Genomic DNA, 21,852 nt, shown 5'->3' with positions numbered 1-21,852 from the left:
CCCACTTCCCCCCCCCTCTCCGCCGCTCTGCGCTTGCGCACACTCTGCGGATTCGGGTCGTTACGACGCGGCGCTGCCAGCTTTACGGCAGCGCGCAGCAACCGGCCGGTGCCGGCGCCGCGGAGGGAGAGCGGGCTATGAGGCGGCAGGTGAGCGGCGGCGGCGGGCAGGGCTCGGCCTGGCCCGGCCGGCGTTACCACGGCAACAGCGGCGGCGGTTGCCGTGCCCGGTGGGCGCGCAGGCCGCAGCCGCTGGGGGTCCGCGCCGGCCTGCAGCGGGCCCGGGGGCTTCACTGCGCGTTTGGAGGGAAGCGGTTGAAATCGTTAAACGTGCGGCGGCGTTACCGGCAGCAAGCGCCGAGCCGGGGCTGCCCGGCACCGCTCGGCCGGGGCGGGCTCTCAGGGAGCAGCGCTACCGGCCTTGACCCCGACCCCTCTGAACCCTCTCCTCTCCCCTAAATTCTCATTTATTTCCGTCGCAGCGGGACGAGCGAGCTCCGATCCCGGCCGGCATCGACTGGCGGGAGGGGCTCGGGGTCGGGCACGTCCCCTCTGCGCCCGGGCCTGTCCCCACAGAGCGAGGACAGCCCGAGCCCCTGCTGCCCACCGGCTTCCTCCTCACGACCAGGTTCCTTCTCACGACTGGGTTCCTCCTCGCGACCGGGTTCCCGTGACCCGTAGGTCTGTCGGGCAGACGACATTCCCTCCCAGCACTTCCCACTGCTCTCTTGAAGAAACTCTCAAAGTCAGCGAACGCAATCTGCTGACGTCCGATTTGACATCGTTTCGATGATCCGGGCTGAGGGGTTTCTCCTCGGTGCCGCTGGGAGAGTCTTGGCAGGATCTCTCGTCCTCGGGCATTCAGGTCGCTGGGGTTTTTTTCCTGTTAAACCTCGTGTTTTGGTCAATCCCCATCCTGGGGAGCAAAACGCATTGGATTGAGTTGCGTTTGGTGTAGTTCCTCCAGCTTTTAGTTTAGTGCCCTGTTGTTGCAAAACGAAGCAGGGTTCTGGAGTTTGGTTGTTGAGCTGTAGGCGCTTGGTTCGGGGAATTCCTAGGGAACAGAAAGGTCTGGGCATTGTCCATGCATGCAGAAATCAGGAATGTTTTCTTCGGAGTCCAGCATTCAGGGCCTGTCAAACCCGTAGAGACTCTTCTCATATCATACAGGAATTATAATCTATAGGCTACAAAGAGATTGCTTATGTTTAACAGAAGAGTAGACGAGTACGCTTCTTTTCTGAGTTGTTTCATTTTCGTTGAGTTTCTTCTCTGGCTGTGTTAGGACACGGATAAGGACAGAGACTCGGGTGCCAGTAGCCCAGCCCAGCTCACGCTAATAAATAGAAATTGATGTTCCTTGTCTGATGTTGCTACCATTAACAACAACCAAGAGCACTGACACGCTGTCTAAAAACTGTATTTCCAGTAAAAAGGAACGGTGGTTAAGTCGTTTGGCCTTTTACTCTCAATCATTCCAAGACCTGAGCCAAGGCACCGCAAACTTCTCTGTCCCTCCAACTCTTCCCCGGCGAAGTCTGAACAATCTTTCAGGTGTTTTTTTTTGTATTTACCTCCATATTCTTTAAATTTGGTACAGGAGTTTAGTGACGTGGCACCTTAAATATTCACTCTGGATGTTCTTCGCACCTTTAATTTATCAAAATAGATCTTAGGAATCTGATTCATCCTTAATTTATGCTCTCTTTGCTCCCTCACTGCCTATTTACACTCAATTACTAGGGAGTTTCATTCCTTGGCTCTCAAGTGCTGCCCTCGGAGCGCAAGGCAACAATTACATGCAGAAGGTCGTTGTCTTTAATGTTGTGAAAATAATAGGTTTGGGGGTTTTTTGTCAAGTATTACAAAAACGCAGGCTTTGCCTTGCATCCTGGACACGAAGGAGTCCCATCAGTTCATGGATCAAACTTGTGCTAATGACAGCGGCTCATTTGTTAAATCGTTATGACTTAGAGATGAGAGAAACTTGACTTCTTGCCATATTGATGCAAGACGGCACCGGTTTTAAATCTATAAATGAAATGGATGGTTTCATCTTGGTTGGCTTGATGACATTTTTATTGAAATGCTCCTTTTTCTCTCCCGGGTGTTCTCATCTTAGCGCTCAAAATGGGGCAGACAAATATCCCTCCCAGAAGGTGAGGATTACGGAGAGTTTGCACAAATTCCAACTACTAATGTACAAATAAAATGAACGAGCAAGACTCTTGTTGGCAACCTACAACAAATGTTCCAAGCCTGCGTCAGTATTTATTCCTATTTTAGTGAACGCTTCTGAACAGAGTGTGCCTGAGCCTTCAAGAAGCAAACCCTGGCTGCGTCTGAGCAGAGCTGCATGCGATCTGTGACTGGATTTCAACACCCCTTACTGTCAAAGGTGCTCAGATCCATGTCCAGGCTTCTCTGCAGATTCATCTTTTGCTTTAGCGGGGAGGTTCTCCCAAACCAAACAACTTCTGATGGCTTTTCACAGCTCCACTACGCTTTTTCGGTGCTCACCACTTACCTTAAGTGGCTCTGAAAGGCATCTGAGCCTACAAAGGGCTACGAAGAGCCTGCGCACGGTGAGTCATCCTGCAGATCTCACAAGCAGTTTCACAAATACCAGATGGCAATAAAATTAAAAGTAGTAGCTAGTGGCAATTAAGCATTTGCTATAACCATTCTCCTTTCCTGACTGTAGGAAGCTGCCAAATGTCTTTTTTTTTTTTTCCTTGACTGAAAAAAAAAACAACCGATGTTTTTGCAGAGTGGAAAATTAACAGAATACAGAACGCACACTTCCTTCCCTAGCCCGTAATCCCGTTTGGGCTTGAGTGGCAAGCTATTTGCTGTATTTTGTACATCTCTAGGAGAAGATGAATCAGAAAAAACATGCAGTAAAGGAAAATTTGGGGCATTGTATGCGCACGTGCAACAAATATTTCAGCAGTGACCCTGTTAAACCCGCAGACTGGTCGCTTCTAGGCTCGCAGGTTGCACAGCTCTTGAAACAAGACTGTATTCAGGCATGCTGCAGAGTTGCTGGGACTTAGTTTGGACTTTTTGTTTTGTTTTTATACTGCAGGCTGTGGCAAAGGATCTGCTCCACAAACTTGGAAACAGTTTGAGTTCATTAACGTAGGAAGCGTGTCCAAATACCATTGTGTTTGGCTCAGTATAAATAACAATGACTGCTCCCCTTCCTTGTCAGTGACTCTTGCTGCTTGGCATGTCCCGGATCTAGCAGTGATACACAAACAGTTATTAGCTTTTTCAAGCCCCAGATACTCTACCTCAGCCCTTCCTTCCGTCGTATTACATATGCAGCATGCTTCATCCATTCGCTTATTTACAAGTCACATGCGATGTGACCTTGCCAAGAGTTTTTAGAGATAAATCTCTCTTAATTTATACATACCTGGCCAGCAAGGATTTTTTTCATGATTCACGTAGCAATAAGAAGCACAAATTTACTTCTTCCTAACATCTAAACAATGCTTGATTAATTTTTTTTATTTCCCCCTATCGTAATGGCTAATTAGTGTCTTATTAATAGTGAATTCTATTAAAGTGATCTTATCGTTACTTGTTTTCACACGGTGCTTTAAGAAATCCTAAGATGTTTTCATGCTGCGTTTGGCACAGATGAGGAAAGGGTGAGGCCAAAGCAGCTCCACGTCACTGCTGTCCCAAGCTGTGGCGTTTCGAGCCCTGTCCTGGCAAGGAGATGCATCGAGGGCTGATGGTGCATTGCAGCGGCTGAGGAGCCCAGGCTCGGGGATGCGAGAGCAAAAGGAAAACTGAGGTGGATATAGGGGGGTTAAATCAACAGTTTCTCTTCCGAAGATCTCCTCCTAAATCCTACTCTGGTGCCAGCGAGTATTCGGTGTTGTTTATTGAGTAGCACCTCCTAGCATGCTGTGCAACCTCTTTCTTAAAACACACTTTAATCCCCCCTGGGACGCAAAGGCAGCAAAGGCAACAGCTTCAGAAAAGAAATTATACAACTGGTAGAAAGAGCAGAATTAGTGGATACGTGGATAACCTGACAAACAGAAAGGAGTCAGGAGAAGTCTTGCCTGGAAGACCTGTTGAAGTCACTTAGTACATCCTCAAGCATGTGGGTGGGGAGAACAAGGTGCTACAGTCTACTTGAATTTCCAGGCGCCTTTTTAAGGATAAGCAGCCTCTATCTGTAGAAAGCAGGTGCAGGTTAAGAGGGAAGAACACAGCCTGGACAAATAACGGAGCAGAAGATTGGGAAGAGTGGGTCGGCATGACCAGTCACTTCTGTTCGCAGGTAAACGTCACCAGTGGGAGCCTGCAGGGATCTTCACCCCTCAGCGTACCCACGAGTGCTTTCTCCTTTTGTGAGCAAAATTTTGGCAAGTTAAAACCTGAGCTAAAAACAGTACATATTTTGTGGACCGTCTGGCTTTGGTAGTACTTCAGTTGTTGAAATCTCTACTGGTTACGAGAGAGTTGTCCTAAAGGTTCCCACGGTAGGGAACCGGCTGGTTTGCAATCTTGTTTTGCTTTGTTTCTCCTTACTCATCGCCGCCTTGCCTCCTGTGCTGGCGGGCCAGCAGGTTTTCCTGGAATAGGCCATGCGTCTGGCACTGAGCTGTGGCACTGTCTGCTAGGTGAAAGGGACCATATGCCTGTCAGGCAGCCCCAAAAAGGCTGCTATTTAAGGAATACCAGTGATGCAAAGAGTTACAGTGATTGTCACTGTGCAGGTAAAACACTGAAACACCAAAACACCAACCAACTTCTCCCAGATCGCATATGGTTTCTGTGCAAAGCACGGAACTGAAGGCGTGCCTGCAGTTCCCGAGCAGGAACTGCTTTGAAAATCACTTTGCTTTGAGGTTAGGATCAGAACGATGAAACGTTTATCTCATCGCAGCCACGCACTGCTGCTAGAGCAGCAGAAGAGCCCGGCCCAACCCGTCGCAGGCTGCAGACGAGGAGCTGCGTGTTCTCTGTCTGCTCGTCTGGCAGATGGTTCAAACGCTGGTCCTTCAAATACCCATCTGGGAAACCTGGGCTTTTGCTCACCACTTGCTGTGAAGGAACTGGAGATATTTGTTGTGCTATATCTTGCCTCAGGTACAATCTAATTCCTTAATTCGTGTTCCCTTTCTGTGTTTCAGCTTTCGAAGTCCCCTGGAGTGCTGCAGCCCCTACCTGCACAGGATGGACCCTGTTGTTCTCAGTTACATGGACAGTTTGCTGAGGCAATCGGATGTTGCCTTGCTGGAGCCCCCAAACTGGCTTAATGATCACATCATCGGCTTTGCCTTCGAGTACTTCGCCAACCACCAGTTCCAAGAATTCAGTGATCAGGTTTGTTTTATCAGCCCCGAAGTGGCTCAGTTCATTAAATGTGCCCTTAGTCAGGAAGAAATAGCCATATTCCTTCAGCCGCTGGACCTTCCCCACAAGGCGCTGGTGTTCTTGCCTGTCAATGATAACTCCAACCAGGTCGCTGGGGGCACCCACTGGAGCTTACTGGTTTATTTCAGGGACAAAAAGTGCTTCACCCATTACGATTCCCACAGTAAATGCAACTCTGTCCATGCCAAGCAAGTGGCGGGGAAGCTGGAGGCTTTCTTGGGCAAAAGAAGGGGAAAAGCAACCTTCGTGGAAGAGAAGGCGCCTGCCCAGCAGAACAGCTATGACTGTGGGATGTACGTGATCTGCAATGCGGAGGCTCTGTGTCAGGGATACTTCAGGGGCTGGCCAGAGCCTTTGCTGCAGCTCCTCACCCCCTCCTACATCACGCAGAAGAGATCGGAGTGGAAAGCTCTCATCACGGAACTGGCACAGAAGTGACTGAGATGCAGCTCCAGCCCCCCCAAAAAAACTGCCTTCCCCGTCTGCGAGGCAGCACCCCCAGTGCCTGAGGGAGATGCCCATGCACAGGATTGTCCCAAAAAAGAAGAATGTAACCCCTCCAGCATGGCTACACCCCCCAAACGCCCTGTTCCCTCCTGGAAAAGCCTTAGTCCCCTCTGGAAATCACTCGCCTTTGAACTTCTAACCAGAAAAGTCCCTTTGCTTTCAAAGAAATCCTCCTCTTGATGGTGAATTTTTACGCTAATCGCTGTTGCAAAATGGGTTGCTAAAGAGACTTCTCTGCCTTTGCCCAGCAGGCAACACACCCTCGTTAGGTGGCTTTAATTGGTCTAAGGGCACTGCTGCTCCAAGCTAGGTTTAGCAAATGCCCTTTAAAACCAAGCCCCCAGATGCTTTATCACGGCTCTCTCTGATTTGTGCCTCCCGCTAGTAGTGTTTGAGCAGTCGAGGATTTATCAGCAAGGAATTTTTACCCCTGAAAACCTGACGCCAAGACGTCGATGTCAAAAGACAAGACTCCATAGGAAATGCTATGATTAATTAAAGAACAGGGCAAAAAGAAAATCGGTTTTCTTCAGATAGCTGCTCCTCGGCTGTACGGCGATAGCTTTTTGTTTTGTCCCCCATCCCTGCTTGCTCTTATTAGAAATTAAAACCTGACTCTGAACTGCTGGAAGATTAATAGGAAGCTGAGAAACCCAGTCCTAGGAAAGGAAACTTAATCGAGATGAAAAGTGACACTCACTCTTTGAAGTTTTGGGGTTTTTCCAGTACAATTTTAGGTCGTCTCCTTTCGGGGAGGGTTCGTCAGTGCTCCCCAACCCTCGTTAGTGTTTGCCATGCTTAGAGCGTATGAGGCGGTTGCTGCTTCCTCTAGCACAAAACCAGTTCTGTTACTCCAGACAAAAAACACACCAGGGAGAACAAAAGGACAGAGTATGAGGTACAAAAGCCAAAGATAACTGCGGTCTCCTTGAAGCCCAGGAAGTCCTTAATACACTTCTCATCAAAACACTTTTCCTCCTCTGCTGGATGGTGGCTGGGATCTCGGAGCAGATCCTCTCATTAAAAGACAAGCTTAGCAGTAGGGAAAACAGAAATTAAAATGAGATGTCGTTGCAGGATAAGAAGTAATCTGTAACGTCATGAGAAGCAAAGAGGAGGTTGCTCAGGTGGTGTCTAGCAGAGCAACCACACCCCAGCATGCCAGCTAGATCAGGGAAATCCAGGTTAAATACAACCCTAGGGAAAGGGGGAAGGATTATGTTGAACCCAGAGCTCTTCACCTGTCTTACTGCCGGCTCAGCCCCACCGATGTGTTTACCAGCACAGTGCCAAGGGTGATGAACTGTAGGAAGGTCTTAAACTACCCTTGCTGCTGAGAGGGAGGTAAGTAGCCACAGCCCAGGCTCTCCCAAAACACCCAAGCAAACACACACAGACAGTGGAGGGGCAAAATGAGGGTCAGGGTCGTTCCCCTCCTTCCTATGCTGCCCAGAGAGGAGAGCAGCCAGTGGGCCAGGGCATCCCCCTGAGCACCAGCCCTCCCTGGAAAACCCCTTCCACCACTTGGATGGAGCCAAAATGGCATCAAGCTGCTTGCCAAAGGGGATTCCCAACGTCACTGCCACGGTGGCACACTGCCTTTCTCCCGGTTCCAGAATAAAACTCAAACCAAACCGCGCACTTGTCAGCATCGCCGTCTTTTGCGTAGGTGCACGCTGCAGCGGGTGAAATCAAGCAGAAAGCGGTCTTGGGGAGCCAGCAAGTCTGGGGACAGCTCCAGCAGTGGTGTGTGTGATAGTGAGGAGGCCCTATGGGCTGATTTAATCGTATTTTTAGGAGGTGATTTGGGCTGGGGAGGAGCGTGGGCAGAGGGGAGGTAGGAAGGCAGGATGGCGGGTGCAACCAGGGCAGCATCGGGGGAATTCAAGGGCAGGGCTGTGCTGGTCCAGAGGGCACCCGGTGCTCCTTGTCCCTTCCCCCAAGGGACAGAGCAGAGCTGCTAGAGCCAGCAAGGTTGAGCACCCCAGAACGCTTCCCGCACCTGAGGCTTTTACGTGGCATTTCTTTACACAAAGAAAAGCAAATAAGCTCAAGCAGGGCGTCGCTGGGAGAGCAAACACGCACCGACCAGGCAGGCAAACACCGGCTGGAAAACAAAACCGGAGCCTTGTGACGCTTCCTGCAGCAGGGACCCCCCCCCCGCAGACCACACCAGGGGCTCGCCCCTGGGCTCCTCCACACCTCCACGTCAGCCGATAGCACCCAGGGGTTGTCCCACCACCAGCTTTAACCAAAGAGGCCCGAGAGGAGCCAAAGTGGCCATCACCACTGTCACGTGTCTGGCCCAGGCTCAGCATGGGGACAAGGGACCCCACACACCCACTTTGTACTGGGTGCTGCCGAGCACCCAAAAACATCAGGCAGGGCACTCAAGACCAAAAAAAAAAACCACCCAGTCCTCAACCTCTAAACCTTGGGTGTGGGGCCATAAGCCACACTTTGAGGTTGAACCTGTTGAACACCAACTTGTTTTTAGAAAAAACAACCCCAAACCCTCCTGGCATGGCACAAATACCCATTTCAGGAGCTGCACCAGCAAAACGAGCCGGGCGAGTACGCGGCAGTGGGATGGTGCCTTTCGTCCCCATGGTCACCCATCACATCAAAGGCTCCAACAGCCCCGTAACGCCAGGGCTTTGAAGAAGGTGCTTCAATAGTTTGGCCAGAAACGTGGCCGAACCACAGACCCCCACCCCGGCACCCTAGGGTGCTAAATCTCCCCAAAAAATGTGGTGACACCACCCCAGGCCCCAGTTAGCCAACGACACCTCCACTGGGGCTTTCAAGCTGGGTCATTTTCATGCATTTCACCCATTTTCATGCATTTTGCTGCATGGGCCAAGCTGGCGGGGGTGTGCAGCTCAGCACCCTCCCCAGGCATCTGCTGTCCCCAGGGTGGCCCTGCCACCAGCTTGAGCATCAGCTCCTGCAGTCTCTGCTGCCATCTAGTGAAAAATCCTCCCTGGCCCTGGGTGTCCCCCAAAAGCCACCCCTGGTCCTCCTGCCCCAGCCAGATCTGTGCCCCCAGCCTGGTGTCCCCCCCCAGCATGGCCAGGGTGGCTGCAGGGTGACACAGCACTGGAGAAACGACACCGAGCACCCTGCAGCATCCTCCCCATCCTGCCCTCCAGGGCGTGACACCGGGGCTGCACAGACCCAGGACCCCCAGCGCTGGCCCGGAGGGAGGACAAGGCAATTACATGGCCTGTCCCCATGTAATCCATGTCCTGAGGACACGGCCAGCGAAGGGGCACCTGGACAGCCCAGACGCTGGGGTGCCCCATTTCAGGGCTCACAGCCTGGCACCACCGCGAGGATGCTGGCAGCAGACGGCAGCATGCTAGAAAATCCTGGTTTTATTTTCATTTAAAAGCCATTCTGAGCCCAGAGTGAGCAGCGAGCTCTTCCCCAGGGCATGGGGATTTGGCCCCATCAGCACTTGCAGTTCCCAAAAAATAGGAAAGAAAACCAAAATAAATCCCACAGGTGTCACCTGCTGCCCCAGCCCACTCCTGGGAAAGGCTGCGGGACAAGTCCCGTGGGATAAATCCTGCAGCACTCAGCTCTGCACGGTGCCGAGGTTAACACGAACCAGGGCACAGACACATTGCGACTCAGGACGTTCACTGGTGCCAGCCACAGGCTCCTTTCGGAACATCCTAACGAGGCAAGCGGGGCTAACGAAGCCCTGGTCTGGCACTGTTCCTAGGTGCGGTCCCCGGCGAGGACGCCTGCGCTGGGGGACCCTAAAGTGCTTTGCAGGGACGCAGACACATGCATGCACCCACCGCTAGATGCCCCGGTGCTCCAGGAGAGAAGGGCTGGGGACCGGCACGGAGCCCAGGAGCTGGATTGCACCCCCACCCTTGGGTGCCGGGATGGCCCACAGGACCAGTGGCCCCTTTCTCCCTGTCCCCGTAGACCCCCGGGGCTGGGGCCGTTCCTCCAGCCACAGCCCTGAGGGTACTGAGAGGGGGACGAACAGGCAGGCTCAGCCCAGAGCCGCTGCCCAGGCTTCACCCAGAGCAGCCACAGCAACCCATCCACATTTTTGGGGGTTCCTGGTGAGCCTAAAGTCATCTTTTAACAAGAAAAACCGAAGTCTGGAATAAAAATCGGTGCGCATTTTAGCAGCAAGTCCTAAGGGGAGGTCCAACCGCTCGGCAGCCCCAAGCCATCATCCGGTGCCACAGCGCAGCAGTGTCCCACGGTGAAAACGGGTTTCCAGTGGGACGGGGAGTTGGCACCGGTGGCCATGAGCTGGCCTGGAGGTCCTGCTGGGAGCAGGTGTCGGTAGGAAGAGAGAAGATACTTGGTCCCATTTTACCAGCCGAGGGAAAGCCGGGCCATGTGCAACAGCCACGGCCAGGAGGACGCAGCACCAGGAGTCGTACGCAGGATGCCACCATCTCGGCGTCCATCCTCGGCCAGCGCTGGGACAACGGTCACCTGCAAGCGGGGTGAGAGCAGGGTAAGACAGGACGAGCGGCCATGGAGGCACCATACCCCGGCCCGGTGCCCAGGCTCCACGGGCACCAGGAGGGAGACCCCCAAGGTCGCCAACCCAAGGCAACCCACTCCTGTCCACCCCTTGCTGGTGCCAGTTGTCACGTTAGCCCCAGGGTGCAGCCCAGCTCCACCAAGATGCTCTGCTGCTTCCTACGACGGGGGCACCAGCCCTAAACCTGCAAGGAAACCTTTTCCCAGGGCTGAAAGCCTTGGAGACAGCAGAGCTCTCCCTGATCACTCAAACCGAACTCCATCCCAGCAGCTGGTGGGATCATCTACCGTGTGGGGGTGGCACCAGCCCAGCAGCGGGCGCAGGGTAAGGTGCAAAGCACCCCCGGGACGTGTCACGGAGCAGAGCCAGTGCTCTTTGTGTCACACCCCTCAGGTCCTCCGCTGCCCTGAAGCGTCCCCGAGGGTCCCTCACCTCCTGTGCCCGCGGGAGAGGTAGTCCCGGTTCAGCGAGCAGAGCTGCTGCTCCAGACGGAAGATGCGAAATGCCAGGTACGAGGAGGACACGACCAGGAGACAGATGCTGGGAGCAGAGGAACAAGCACTCAGCAGCCAGCAGTTGAGACAGACATTCCCGTCGCAGCCTGCCTCATCCTCCCCACGCCGTGACCGCCCTCGGCACGCTTACAGCACGATGAAGATCTTTAGGAGCTGGTAGTCCGAGGGTCTCAGCTCCGCCACACAGCTCTGCTCCACGTCCAGCTCCTCCTCGGTGTTGATTGCACTTTCTGAAAGACAAGCCCAGAGTCAGCAGCACGGCGACGCTGGGCAGATCCTCGTGCTCCTCTGGCAGCCACGAGCCTTCAAGCATCAAATATTCCTCCCTCGCGGGCTAACGCTGCCTGCGTGGTGCTACAGGCACACGTCGAAGGCTCAGACCCCGCAGCCAGGCGACCCCATCCCATCCCCAGGACCCCATCACTCACTCCCAGCCTCAACCCTGTCATCTGCAAGGCAGAAATCACCTCCGCGAGAGCAGAGGATGGATGAACGTGTATTTATGGAGCTGCACACCCAGCACCGTGTGCGGGGCAGGGCACAAACCCGCATCCCTGGGTCAGACGCAGCCCTCACCCGAAACCAGAGGTTCCTCAGAGGTGAAGGAGCTCTCCTTGGCACTCAGGCTGCTGACAGAAGTCCGGTGGATGCACTGGTAGTCGGTGTCCGGCAGAGACAGTGACAGCGATGCGGGTGACATCTTCCTCCACTTGCCCTCGGGGACGATCACCTCCTGCGAGAACAGCCCCTGTGAGCCATGCCGCCGGCAGTGGTTTCTGCCATGACACCAGCAGCGCCAAGGACGTGGTGGGGCCAGATTTGGACTCGAGTCTTACGGCATCTCCACTGAGCATCCAAAACATCATCCCAAGGGGGAGCTGGTCCTCCACGATGGCCCCGTGGGGACACAGGTCCCTACTGCCATAGGCAGGACCTGCCCACACACCCCACGCCTGCCTCAAACACCGACCGCTGCCTCCTTCACCCCTTGGTTTGAACCTCAGCACGGTCACCCATCACCCTCCAAGAGCCCCTCGCCCGCGCTGTGGCTCAGCATCACAGTCCCAGCGCACCCTGGCAAGGCACCGAATCCAGCGGGGCGGCAGCCAGCAGAGGGGATCCCCCACCAGAGAGCCCCTGGGGCTAGAGCCACTGAAGGGCTACGTCCCTCAGAAGCACTGCGAGATGCAACCAGCCTGGATCGCTCCCGATTCACCCCACGAAAAGTGCTTTCAGCTCCTGGGATGCCACTAGCCCACGGGGGACATCCCACTTGTCACCTCCCGGGCCAGCATGCCGGGCCACTGGCCCACGAGGGACACCCCGTGCCCTGCTCAGCATCCCCATACAGCCCAGCGTGGCCGCAGCGCCAGCAGCTCCGTGACCAAGCGGAGACAGGGACGGGCCACCCCCATTTCACGGCGAGGACACATCCTGCTGGCTGGGGACAAGTCCTGCCATGCTTCCGCGGCAGCAGCACGCGGCCCCTCGCGCTCCCTCGGTCACGCTGCGGTTCGGCAGGCTTCTCCCTCTCCAGCCTCCCAGCTACAAGCCATCCCACTCATCCCACGGTGTTTTTGGATAATTCAACCACATTTCCAGCCTGCTTTCCGCGTTCGCGGCTGCGAACACCATCAGCCAAGCGGGAGCAGAGCAGCGGCGTTTTCCACATCGCTCCCAAGTTTTTCCATCTATAAATGGACCCCCGAGACCAACCGGCTGGGTCGCTGGCTCGCGCTTAGCCCTGGGCTGTCCAAATCCTCCTCTTGACCCATCCGCTTCTGCCAAGTCAGGGTACGAGGATCCCAGAGGACGAGCTACGATGGCGACGGCCGCATCCTCGCGTGACCTTCGTCAGTGGCGAGGGGAGAGGACCAACTCCGCGTCCTTCAAAGGGGCTACTGGCCGAACCTCAGCGTGCTGGGAAGGAGTTCCACCCACCGAGGGGGGCGGGGGCTGCTCTCCTGCCCACAGCGGGAGCTCGAGGGGGTCCTTCCCTCTCCCAGAGCCGCCCTGACCCTCACCAGCGACACGGCATCGGGCTCCTCCGTCAGCTCCTTCAGACTCAAGCTCTTCTTACTTGAAACCTGGAGGGGAGAAAGAAACCGGCGTTGACGGTGCTGCCTCTCCCTGCTCCAACCTGAGTCAGAAAATTGAATTTTGGCTTGTCTGGTGAGTCTGTGAAGAGCAGCTGCTTAAAACTTGTAAGCATGGGGATTCTGGGGATGAAGAAGAGCATCCGGCAGAGGACGGGGCACCGCATGGCTGCTTCCCATTATGGGAGACCCTACGGGGCCGAGCCGAGGGCTCCTACGCCAGCCCCCGCTCCCGGCAGAGTGGACAAACCATCGGGGTCGGGGGGAAGGGAACATCTGGGCAGAGCCCAGAACATTTCAAAGAATAAATTCCCCAGTTCAGCAGCAGGGCTGAGTCACCCGAATCGCTGCCCCGGCGCAGCCGGCAGCCACCCTGCCAGGCAGGGAAGGGCTCTGGCACCGCTTCCCATGTGCTCCAAAGGCAGGGAGCAGAGGTCCCAGCAACCCTCCTCTCCAGCTCGAGGGCTGACGGATTTCTTCCCTCCTCAGGCTTTCCAATTCAAATTTTTCTTCTTTTTTTTTTTTTACTTTGTACCATTTTTACTCCCCTTAAAACTTTAGACCTGGGAAAAAGGCAGCGATGTGCGGAGTAGCAGAACTAGTATTACTACCAGATTATAAGTAATTTGTACACACGCCCTGGGAGAGAACAGAAACTCCAGGCTCTGCCTCCCTCATCTGTGACCCAGAGAAGGCCACCGACGGCTCACGGGGACAGGATGCCTACACAACACCCGGGTACGGGCTCTGCTCTGCCGGGACGCTCAGGAGCGCTTCAGGAAACAGCCGCTGCCATTCTGAGCTCCAAAACGCGTTGGTGGAGGCGATGCAGCAGTGTCATGAAGTGCTGCCGTTCTCAGCGGGGTCCTGCTCCCCTTCCCGTCCCTCACTGCAGAGCCAGGACGCCGAGCAGAGGCCGCAGGGCACCGGGAAGGGCTGTGGGAGCGGTCCAAAGCCTTCGTGGCGACGGAGGAGAGCTTCGCTCCCCGAGATGCAGCCCAAAGGGAGCTCGTGGCTATCGAAACACCGTTGGAGGTGGGGCGGAGGGTACCTGCAGGTGCGTGCAGACTCTCCTCAGGACATCGTAGACGCTGTCGCGGGAAATGAGGGACACAAAGATGTACTGCAAAAAAAAGAGAGAAGCTGCTGGGACAGATTCCCCTTCCCATCCCAAGTCCGGTTCCCCACAGGCTGGGGACAGGCAGACATCCTGCCCTTGAAGCTCCCCTCCTTTGGGAGCCGCACCTCCCCGCAGGCATCTCCCCGCAGAGTCTCCCTGCTGCTATTTTTGCAGCCTGCTAAAACCCAGACCAGATTTTATCGAGGCCGGTTTCGCTCAGCTGCTGTCCCCGTGGGGCCTCCCGCGCTCAGCCCGGATGGATGCGGCAGCAAACGGGGCTGGGAGCGACCAAAACTGACCCCACGGACCAGCACGAGAAGACGCGGAGCAGCACTCACCTTGCCCAGCGCAGAGCCCACGCGATGCGCAGAACGACCTTGCAACCAGATTGCTGTGAACACCCAAAACCTGCCTTGTCCAACCCCCTCCCAAAATCCCGCAGGAACAACCCGCTCCCTGGGAGGGGACAGGCAATGCACGCTGCCATGAGCGGCACCCAGGCAGGGGAGGGCTCAGACGCACCGAGCCAGACTGCGTCAGCTCACTGCAGCCAAGAGCACCCAACGTGATTTAAAAGCTGGAAATTCAGCCCCGTAACCAAGCTGTCCGCCAGCTTGGGTCGAACACCGGCCCAAACCCTTCCCCTGCTCACGTTTATGGAGTTTATTTGAGCCTGGCAGGGATCTGTCCGGCTCAGCCGAGTTTCACTTGAGCTTCGCTTCGCCCAGAAACAAAGTGAAATTCAGAAACAAAAGCGAAGCTGCGGTGTTAGCCCTGGCCGGCTGCCAGCACGGAGAGCCACGCTGGCTTCCCAACCGGCCATTGCTTTCAGCTAGGGATAGGGATCACTTTGATCCCTGCTCTCCAACCACAGCCAGCTCGGACCAGGGCATCCCCCCGCCGCGGTTGTGCCACAGCGAGGCCGGGTACCGATGCTCGAAGTGCCGGCGTTACCTTTCTGCTGGCATTGGTGGTGATGGCCAAGCCGTTGGGCAGCAGCCGAGCCGTCTTGTGCTTTTTTATCAGCTGTACGGAGACCACCGGGATCACAACCTGGAGGGCAAAGAGACACGGGGACGGGCAAGGACGGGCACGGTGTGAGCTCGGGGAGTTTCTTTCACGAGGCGGAGATTTAACACGCATCGTCATTACACCCCAAGCAGAGCAGCGACGCCGGGGTTTGGCATTTCCCAGAGACAGCTTGGTTTTTATTAAAGGTCACAGCATCCCCCCTGCCTTAATCTCGGCTCGGAGGGGGTTTCTACTCCATCAAAACAGCAAGGACACGGGGAAAGCATCATCCAGCGAGTCCCCGTAAGACCCACCATGACAGCTCCCCTGCGAGCCCAGGGAGGGTTAAAAATAGGGCAGGATGTAATTTCTGGCAGGATAACTTCACTGAAACACCATGCTTCCCTCAGATATTTGTTTAAAGCAGCTGATGTAAATAATTCAGCTCTTCAGCCCAGTTTGAAAGGAAGTCGTCACTCCCTGAGATCCCTGTCAGCCACGAGACTAACAGGGACACATCAGATTGTAAATCAAGACGAAAAACCAAGAGAAATTCAAATCTCCCCCCCCCCGAAATCTTTGGTCTTCCTTCAGACGCTGTTGCAGCTTGTAGGAGGTTTAGCACCAGGGGATTTTAAAGCAAACCAATATTTGGTTTCCCCGGGCAGATGTCGCAGGTGATCGGAGGGGGGGGGCACAGCCGCGCTCCCCTTCGCATCGGAGGCTGCTGACAGCGATTTTGGGTGCGGGAGGCGATAAACGGGCTGCGGCGTCGCCTGGGCTGCCAGCACTATGGGAGCGGGGCGAGCTGACCCCCCCGTTACCTTGATGTCCTTCCCAAAGAGGTTTGCGTAGAAGCAGAGCCAGTTGGGGGAGATGTAAAGCCTTCCCTGGATGAGGATGTCTCTCTGGAGGGCGCAGGAGCAAACTACAAGGCAGAGAGAGGTGGGGGAGGCATGGCGGATGGCGTGCCAGACCCTGCCGCCCCCGTGCCCGTCCCTCGCCATGCCACCCACCTTTCAGCACGCTCTCCTCTGTTGGGATGTCCTTGAACAGCTTGTGGTACTGAGAGTTGTACTTGCTAGCAGCCTGAAAACGAAGCAGAGCAAAGTTATCCGGTGACCCTGCTGACAAGGAGACCGAAAAAACCCCCCCCATCCTCCTGCAAAAAAAACCCACCCCAAAACATCTCCCTCTGCCCGCACCCGGGACTGGCGCAGTGGGGTCCCGCCAGGCTGGGGACGGCAGAGCCGAAGGGCTAGAGGACAGTTGGATGATGCAGCCCCCAGCAAACGCTGCGCCATCCTCCCAAATAAACATTTCCCCCAATATTGAGAGTTTATCTCAGGAGGCCGAGCCTCCGCGCAGAGCTCGTCTTGCCCCGGGCTCAGCCGCAGGCAATCTACTTCGCCCAGCGGTTTCTCTCCTCCTCGAGCTCTTCCCTTATTCGGGGCACGGTGACAACACTTGCTTTGTGCCCATCGCGCCACGCCATCCAGCTATTTATATTCCCAGTTCCTCTTCCCAGCCTGCCGGCAGCCGCGCCGGGAGGCTCAGCAGGTTCGGCCTTGAAGAATCCTGTCTGGGAGCGAAAGGCTCCGGAGCAGCTCCAACACTTTGCATTAAATCCGCTCGGTCGGTCCCAGCGGGCAGCTTTGTGCCCCCTGCACCGGAGGAGGCAGCGCCCCGGACCTTGGGCTGCTCCCCGGGGACGCGGCTGCCCCCCGAAACCCAAGGGATGAGATGTTTCGCCAGGACGCGGACGGAGAGGTCCGGTGCGGCTCGCCGGGCACCCGGGGCAGCACGGCTGGTCTACAGGCACCAGGGCTTCTGCCGGTGGTGACAAGGTCACCTCCGCTCCGCGCACCTTGTCACCGGATCAGCTGGGCCATAAGAGGATCAAGGCTCAGCAGCACCTGGGGTCGGCTTAGAAACCCCCGGAGAGACGCTGGGATGGTGGGGGTGCCGTGAGAGCGTTTCAGGGCTTTCTGGGGGATCGTGGCAGGGACCATGACATCACCTCCAAGCCACCACCAAGAAACGCCCCCAGCCCCTGCACAAACCCGTCGCCAAACCCATGACCCTCCCAGACGCCTCTGAATAATCGCCAAAATGTCCTTCTCCTCCACCTCCTCCACAGGGAAAGGCAGAACGCCTCCTCCCTCCACTCCCTCCTCTTCCAGAGCATCTCTTCTTTGCAGTTGGACCAAAAAGCTCTACTTCAGGCACGATCCGAACAACCAAAAAGGTTCAAGCGGAGGGGAGCGGAGCTGCCCGCAGTCAATATTTCCGCTTTCTCCTTCGCTCGGGATGGAAAATCCTGACAGCATTTGCAGGGCAGACCATGGGCCGCATGAAACCACTGTCAGCTCCTCCGGAAAGGCAGGCAGGAGCCTCTGCCCCGCACCAGGAGCCACCGCGGCTTCGCCTCCGGCTCCCACAGCCCCCGCTTGAGACCCGAGGCGGGCTCCTCCGCGGCGAACGGCCAGGGTCAGGCTACAACGAACCAGCCCGTTCGCTCAGGAAGCCCAGGACTTACCACCTCCCGGTGGCATTTCTTGATGTCCTCATCCTTCAGGGCTTCGTTCAGGTGGAGGCTGGAAGGAAAAATCGTAACAATCAGGTAAAGGAAGAGCCCCGGGTCTCTCACCTGATCCCAAAACCACGTGCGCTGCAAGTAGAGACGTGGCAACGTGCAGAGGACTGAAGAGATGACGGGAAGCCACGTTCCAGACGTCTAATTGATTCGCCGTAGCACCAGGCGTTGCTCAGGTTAAAGAGTGGCTGTGGGAGGCCGATCTCTGTCTGGCATCGGGCTGATGGCGAGCTGGTGGCAGCACCAGCGCCGGGGTCCCCGTGCCTAAACGCACCCTGGGCCTGGGGGAAGGAGCTCGGGCAGGGTAGGAGCTGGTGACGGGCAGCTTCGGCCAGGTCAAGGATTCCCCAGGGAAGGCACAAACGGGAATGTGGGAACGTGCTGGGGCAGGAGGCCGGGCTCGGCTTTGGCCATCCACGGGGGCATCCACCCGCATCCATCTGGCGGGCAGCAGATGAAGGGAATGCCAGTGCCCTTCCCCGAACCCCCCTCCCCTCCCCACTTTTACAGACCCCGGTATTTGAGGGTGAGAATGAAGAGGGATCCCGGTGCCCACTGCCAGCTGGCGGGCTGCACCGGGAGGCTCGGAGCAGCGGGGATGCTGCAGGAGGTGGACATGGGAGGAAAAAAAGAGCAAGTGCCTGACAGCAGACCCTGGGACGCTGCCCCTCACCTGCCATCGAGGGAATCCAAACTCTTCTCCTTCTCCTTGTGGGATGCCTCCAGTTTCTCGCGGCCGTGCATGGGCTCGGGGCTCTTCAGGGGAGCTGCTTTTTCATGCATCAGCTTGGTGCTGCGAAGAGAAGCTCGTTAGCCCCTAAGGCAAAGGGAGAGAGGGGAGAAAGCGCATTTCGGAGCTGTAAATCCGCTCCCCTCAATCCCAGTCTGCACAGAGATGTTCATATCTCTGCCGGTCAAGGACAGCAGGAATATTGCCGCGATTTCGCAAGTCACGCGGAGACCATAAAAAAGGACATCTCTCCCCGGTGCTGGCAACCGAGTGGCAGCTCCCTCCCCGCTGCCTCAGATAACACCCTCCAGAGCAGAGCTTCTCCTCCTCAAGAGACGGAGGCTGGGATGGGAAAAATTGCAGGTGTGTGGAACTCCCTGGGATGACAGGGATTTCAGCCAGTGAGGGCCGGAGCCTGCTCCTCCAGATCGGCAGAACTCCGTCTTCCCAGGGCAGAGCCCGTGCCCAGGGCACCACCTCCACCCTTTAGTCGCTGCCCTCTCGCAGAACCCTGTTATCGACTACCCCGAGCTTTATCAGAGGTGCTTATCGGCCGCAACAGGTAAAGCAAACACGCTCCCAGCGCCACGCAGGGAAGGTTATCACCCAACAAGCCAGAAAGGTGACGCTTCCGCCCTCGGCAAACCGCAACCGGAGATTGCCGTGCCGCCACGCTTCTGGCACCGGAGCCAAATCGGAGCACGGTCCCAGGGGACCGATGCCGGAGCCTTGATCCGCGATCGCTTGGTTAACGCCGAGGCTCGCTGGCAGCTCGCAGCCGCGCAGGGATGCAGTGACACGGGCTGCGGCGGCACGGCAGAGCCGGCAAACAGCCACCAGGCCTGCAGAGAGGAAGTTATTCACGGGAAAAGAGCTCGGCTCCACGGGCAGGGGGTGATGCCGGAGCAGGTGGGGGACAGGCAGGACAGCAGCGGGCAGGATGAGTGTCAGCAGGCAGGACAAGCACAGAGCTGGAGCCCATCCCGGCACCCGCAGCGATGCCGACATGGCACAGCAGCAGAGCCCAGGCGGAGAAGCTGTCCCAAACCGCTTCCTAAATAAAGAGAGCGGCTCTTTCGCCATCCTGTGCTTCCCTAAACACGCCCTGCTCCCGCTCCGAGGGGCTCATCCAAAGCAAAACCTGTCTAAATAATGCCCCGTAGACTCGGGGAGAGCCAGGACGGGGGTGCCGCACCCCAACACCAGCTGCCCAAACAGCCTGAGAGCCCCCGCACCCCCACGGGCCTGACCCAGTGCCATCGCGGTGTGACGGAGCCGGGCCGAGAGGCTTCGCGCGTCCCTGGCTGGGATACGAGGACGCTCCCGTGAGACGCAGCACATCCACGGGGCTGCAGAGAAACCAGGACCGGGCTGGGAACCAGCTCCCAGCTCCCCGCAGCCGGCACTTGCAAAGCAAAGGAGCTGCCCGCATGGCCCTGAAGCCCGAGTGTGGCGGGGTTAGGATGAACGCACCAAGGTTTGGGGGTATTTTTAGGAGAAGCTCAAGTCAAAGGACGTGTCTGGAACGGAATCCCAGAATGTTCAGGGTTGGCAGGGACCTCTGTGGGTCACCCAGTCCAACCCCCTGCTGAAGCAGGGCCACCCAGAGCAGGCTGCACAGGACTGTGTCCAGGCGGGTCTGGAATACCTCCAGGGAAGGAGACTCCACAACCTCCCTGGGCAGCCTGTGCCAGTGCTCTGTCACCCTCAGAGGAAAGTTCTTCCTCATCTTCAGCTGGAGCTTCCTATGCTTCAGTTTGTGCCCATTGCCCCTTGTCCTGTCGCTGGGCACCACTGGAAAGAGCCTGAAAGGGAGACTCTGCCGACAACGAGCAACAACCCAACGCCCCTTGGCATCGCACCAGCAGGCCACCTTCCCGCCCGGTGCCTCGGACATCCCGTGCCTGCGGGACGGGCAGCCCCAAACCGAAAAAACGCCCGCTGTTTTCACCCCGAAGCCGAAACTCCTGCCACGGGAGCGCCGGAGCCTTCCTCCCCCTCGCCCTGCTCCGGAGCCTCCCTCGCCAGCGGGCACCCGCTCCGGCTTCCCCCGCCTCATCCCCTCAATCCCCAAGCGCTTACGTCGCTGCAGCCGGGTGAGCGGATTTAGCCCTGGCCGGGGCTGACACCGAGGGGGCTGGGGCAGAGGCACCCCCCGCCCGAGGCCGGGCCATCGCGAAGCCCCTCTGGGGTCACCGAGCGCGCAGAAACCCCCTGAAGCGAGCAGGGCCGGAGGCTGGCGGGCAGCCAGCAGCGCCGTCCGGTTCCCTCGCCTCTCCCGGTCCCCGCCAGGGCCAAGCCCGCGGTCAGGCGGCCCCGGGATGGCTGCGGGGGAGTCCGGAGGCCGTGAGGAGCAGTCCCAGCTCCAGCCCCAGCCCCAGCCCCAGCCCAGACATCGCGGCGGCCGCCCCGATCCAGACCTCGCTTGGTCCCGGCGCCCGGAGGCGGCGGGGAAGGGGTCTCGGGGATGAGGGGCCGGGGGTGGGGGTCCCGGGGATGGACGGGGGTCCCGGACCCGGGCTAAGCCACGGCGGGGCTCCGGGCCCAGGGCAGCCGGCCCCGCCGCCCTCCCGGAGGGGTTCGCTGGGCCAGAGCCGTCCCGGGGCTGGGGGTAGGCGGGAGAGGGGAGAGCGCTGAGCCACCCGACGACCCCCCCGCCTCCCCCGGACCCTTCGCCCGCCGCCTCCCGCCCTCCCCTCACGCGGCGCCGGGGTCCGGCCCGGGGGGTTCGCCCCCCCCCCCCCCCCCAAGATGAAGCGGTGCGGGGGGCGGCCCCGGGGCCGGGCGGGACCCGCCACCCGCCCTTGCTCCCGCCGCTCAAGGTCGTTCCAGCCCCGCGGGCGGGCGGGGGTGCGCGGTGGGGATGGGGGGGGGGCCAGCGGCCGGTCCCGAGCAGCATTGCCGGGCGGGACGGGGAGGGGGGCGGGGCGGGGGGAGCGGGGACCCGCGCCCGGGGACACCCCCCCTCACAGCTCCCCCCCCAGCTCCCCGGGCGAGCCCCTCGCGGCCCCCCGGCCCCAGTCCGGGGGGGGCGGGGGGCGGGCCCGGGGCCGGCACCGGGCTCCCCAGGGGTAACGGGGGCGCGCATGCGGCACCGGCCGGGCCCCGGGCCCCCCCCCTTCCCCTTCCCCTCCCCTCCGCCCCTCCCCCTCCCCCCTGCCCCTACCTGCGCGGCGACCCCGCGCTGCCCGGCGCCGTCATGCCCCGCGCGCCCGGCCTCCTCGCGGCGCCACGGCGCCCGCCCATTGGCCGCCCGCCGCCAGCGCCCTCATTGGTCGCTACCACGCGCCGCCGTCCTCAACACCCCTTCCTCCGCCGCCGCGCGCCACCCACTGGCGGGAAGGGGTGGAGCC

General features: G+C 58.1%; 2 protein-coding genes across 6 annotated transcripts; one reads left to right on the top strand and one right to left on the bottom strand.

Moving 5' to 3' along the window:
- The first annotated feature begins 48 nt into the window (after nucleotides 1–48).
- On the top strand, nucleotides 49–7,542 carry SENP8 (SUMO peptidase family member, NEDD8 specific). The gene is made up of 2 exons (XM_075432162.1): nucleotides 49–149; nucleotides 5,159–7,542. Exon 2 carries the CDS (start codon nucleotides 5,202–5,204, stop codon nucleotides 5,838–5,840), a length of 639 nt encoding a protein of 212 aa, XP_075288277.1. The 5' UTR covers nucleotides 49–149; nucleotides 5,159–5,201; the 3' UTR covers nucleotides 5,841–7,542.
- Nucleotides 7,543–9,284: 1,742 nt separating this feature from the next.
- Nucleotides 9,285–21,755, bottom strand: GRAMD2A (GRAM domain containing 2A). Of its 5 annotated transcripts, none has more exons than XM_075432101.1 (12): nucleotides 21,666–21,755; nucleotides 18,443–18,562; nucleotides 17,713–17,770; nucleotides 16,190–16,262; nucleotides 15,998–16,101; nucleotides 15,117–15,215; nucleotides 14,094–14,165; nucleotides 12,971–13,033; nucleotides 11,523–11,679; nucleotides 11,077–11,176; nucleotides 10,864–10,971; nucleotides 9,285–10,379 (listed from the first exon to the last, which is right to left on the bottom strand). In XM_075432101.1, the coding sequence occupies exons 1-12, from the start codon at nucleotides 21,743–21,745 to the stop codon at nucleotides 10,376–10,378; spliced, it is 1,038 nt and encodes a 345-aa protein (XP_075288216.1). In that variant the 5' UTR covers nucleotides 21,746–21,755; the 3' UTR covers nucleotides 9,285–10,375. The 5 variants fall into 5 exon arrangements, with proteins under 5 accessions (XP_075288216.1, XP_075288215.1, XP_075288219.1 ...); XM_075432100.1 differs by lacking the exon at nucleotides 21,666–21,755 and adding an exon at nucleotides 20,582–21,356; XM_075432104.1 differs by lacking the exon at nucleotides 21,666–21,755 and adding an exon at nucleotides 20,920–21,356.
- Nucleotides 21,756–21,852: the final 97 nt, after the last annotated feature.

This window comes from Opisthocomus hoazin, chromosome 10 (genome assembly GCF_030867145.1).
Source record: "Opisthocomus hoazin isolate bOpiHoa1 chromosome 10, bOpiHoa1.hap1, whole genome shotgun sequence".
NCBI classification, from domain to species: domain Eukaryota; kingdom Metazoa; phylum Chordata; class Aves; order Opisthocomiformes; family Opisthocomidae; genus Opisthocomus; species Opisthocomus hoazin.
Note: the sequence above shows the minus strand (reverse complement) of the source record. Positions and strands in the feature narration are given on the sequence as shown.

Coding starts and splice junctions, on each gene's coding strand:
- SENP8 (XM_075432162.1), top strand. CDS start 5,202: ATGGACCCTGTTGTTCTCAGTTACATGGACAGTTTGCTGAGGCAATCG.
- GRAMD2A (XM_075432099.1), bottom strand. CDS start 19,931: ATGCGGGCAGCTCCTTTGCTTTGCAAGTGCCGGCTGCGGGGAGCTGGG. Junction 16,102..16,189: donor AGAGGAGAGCGTGCTGAAAG/GTGGGTGGCATG, acceptor TCTGCCTTGTAG/TTTGCTCCTGCGCCCTCCAG. Junction 15,216..15,997: donor TCTTTGGGAAGGACATCAAG/GTAACGGGGGGG, acceptor TTTGCCCTCCAG/GTTGTGATCCCGGTGGTCTC.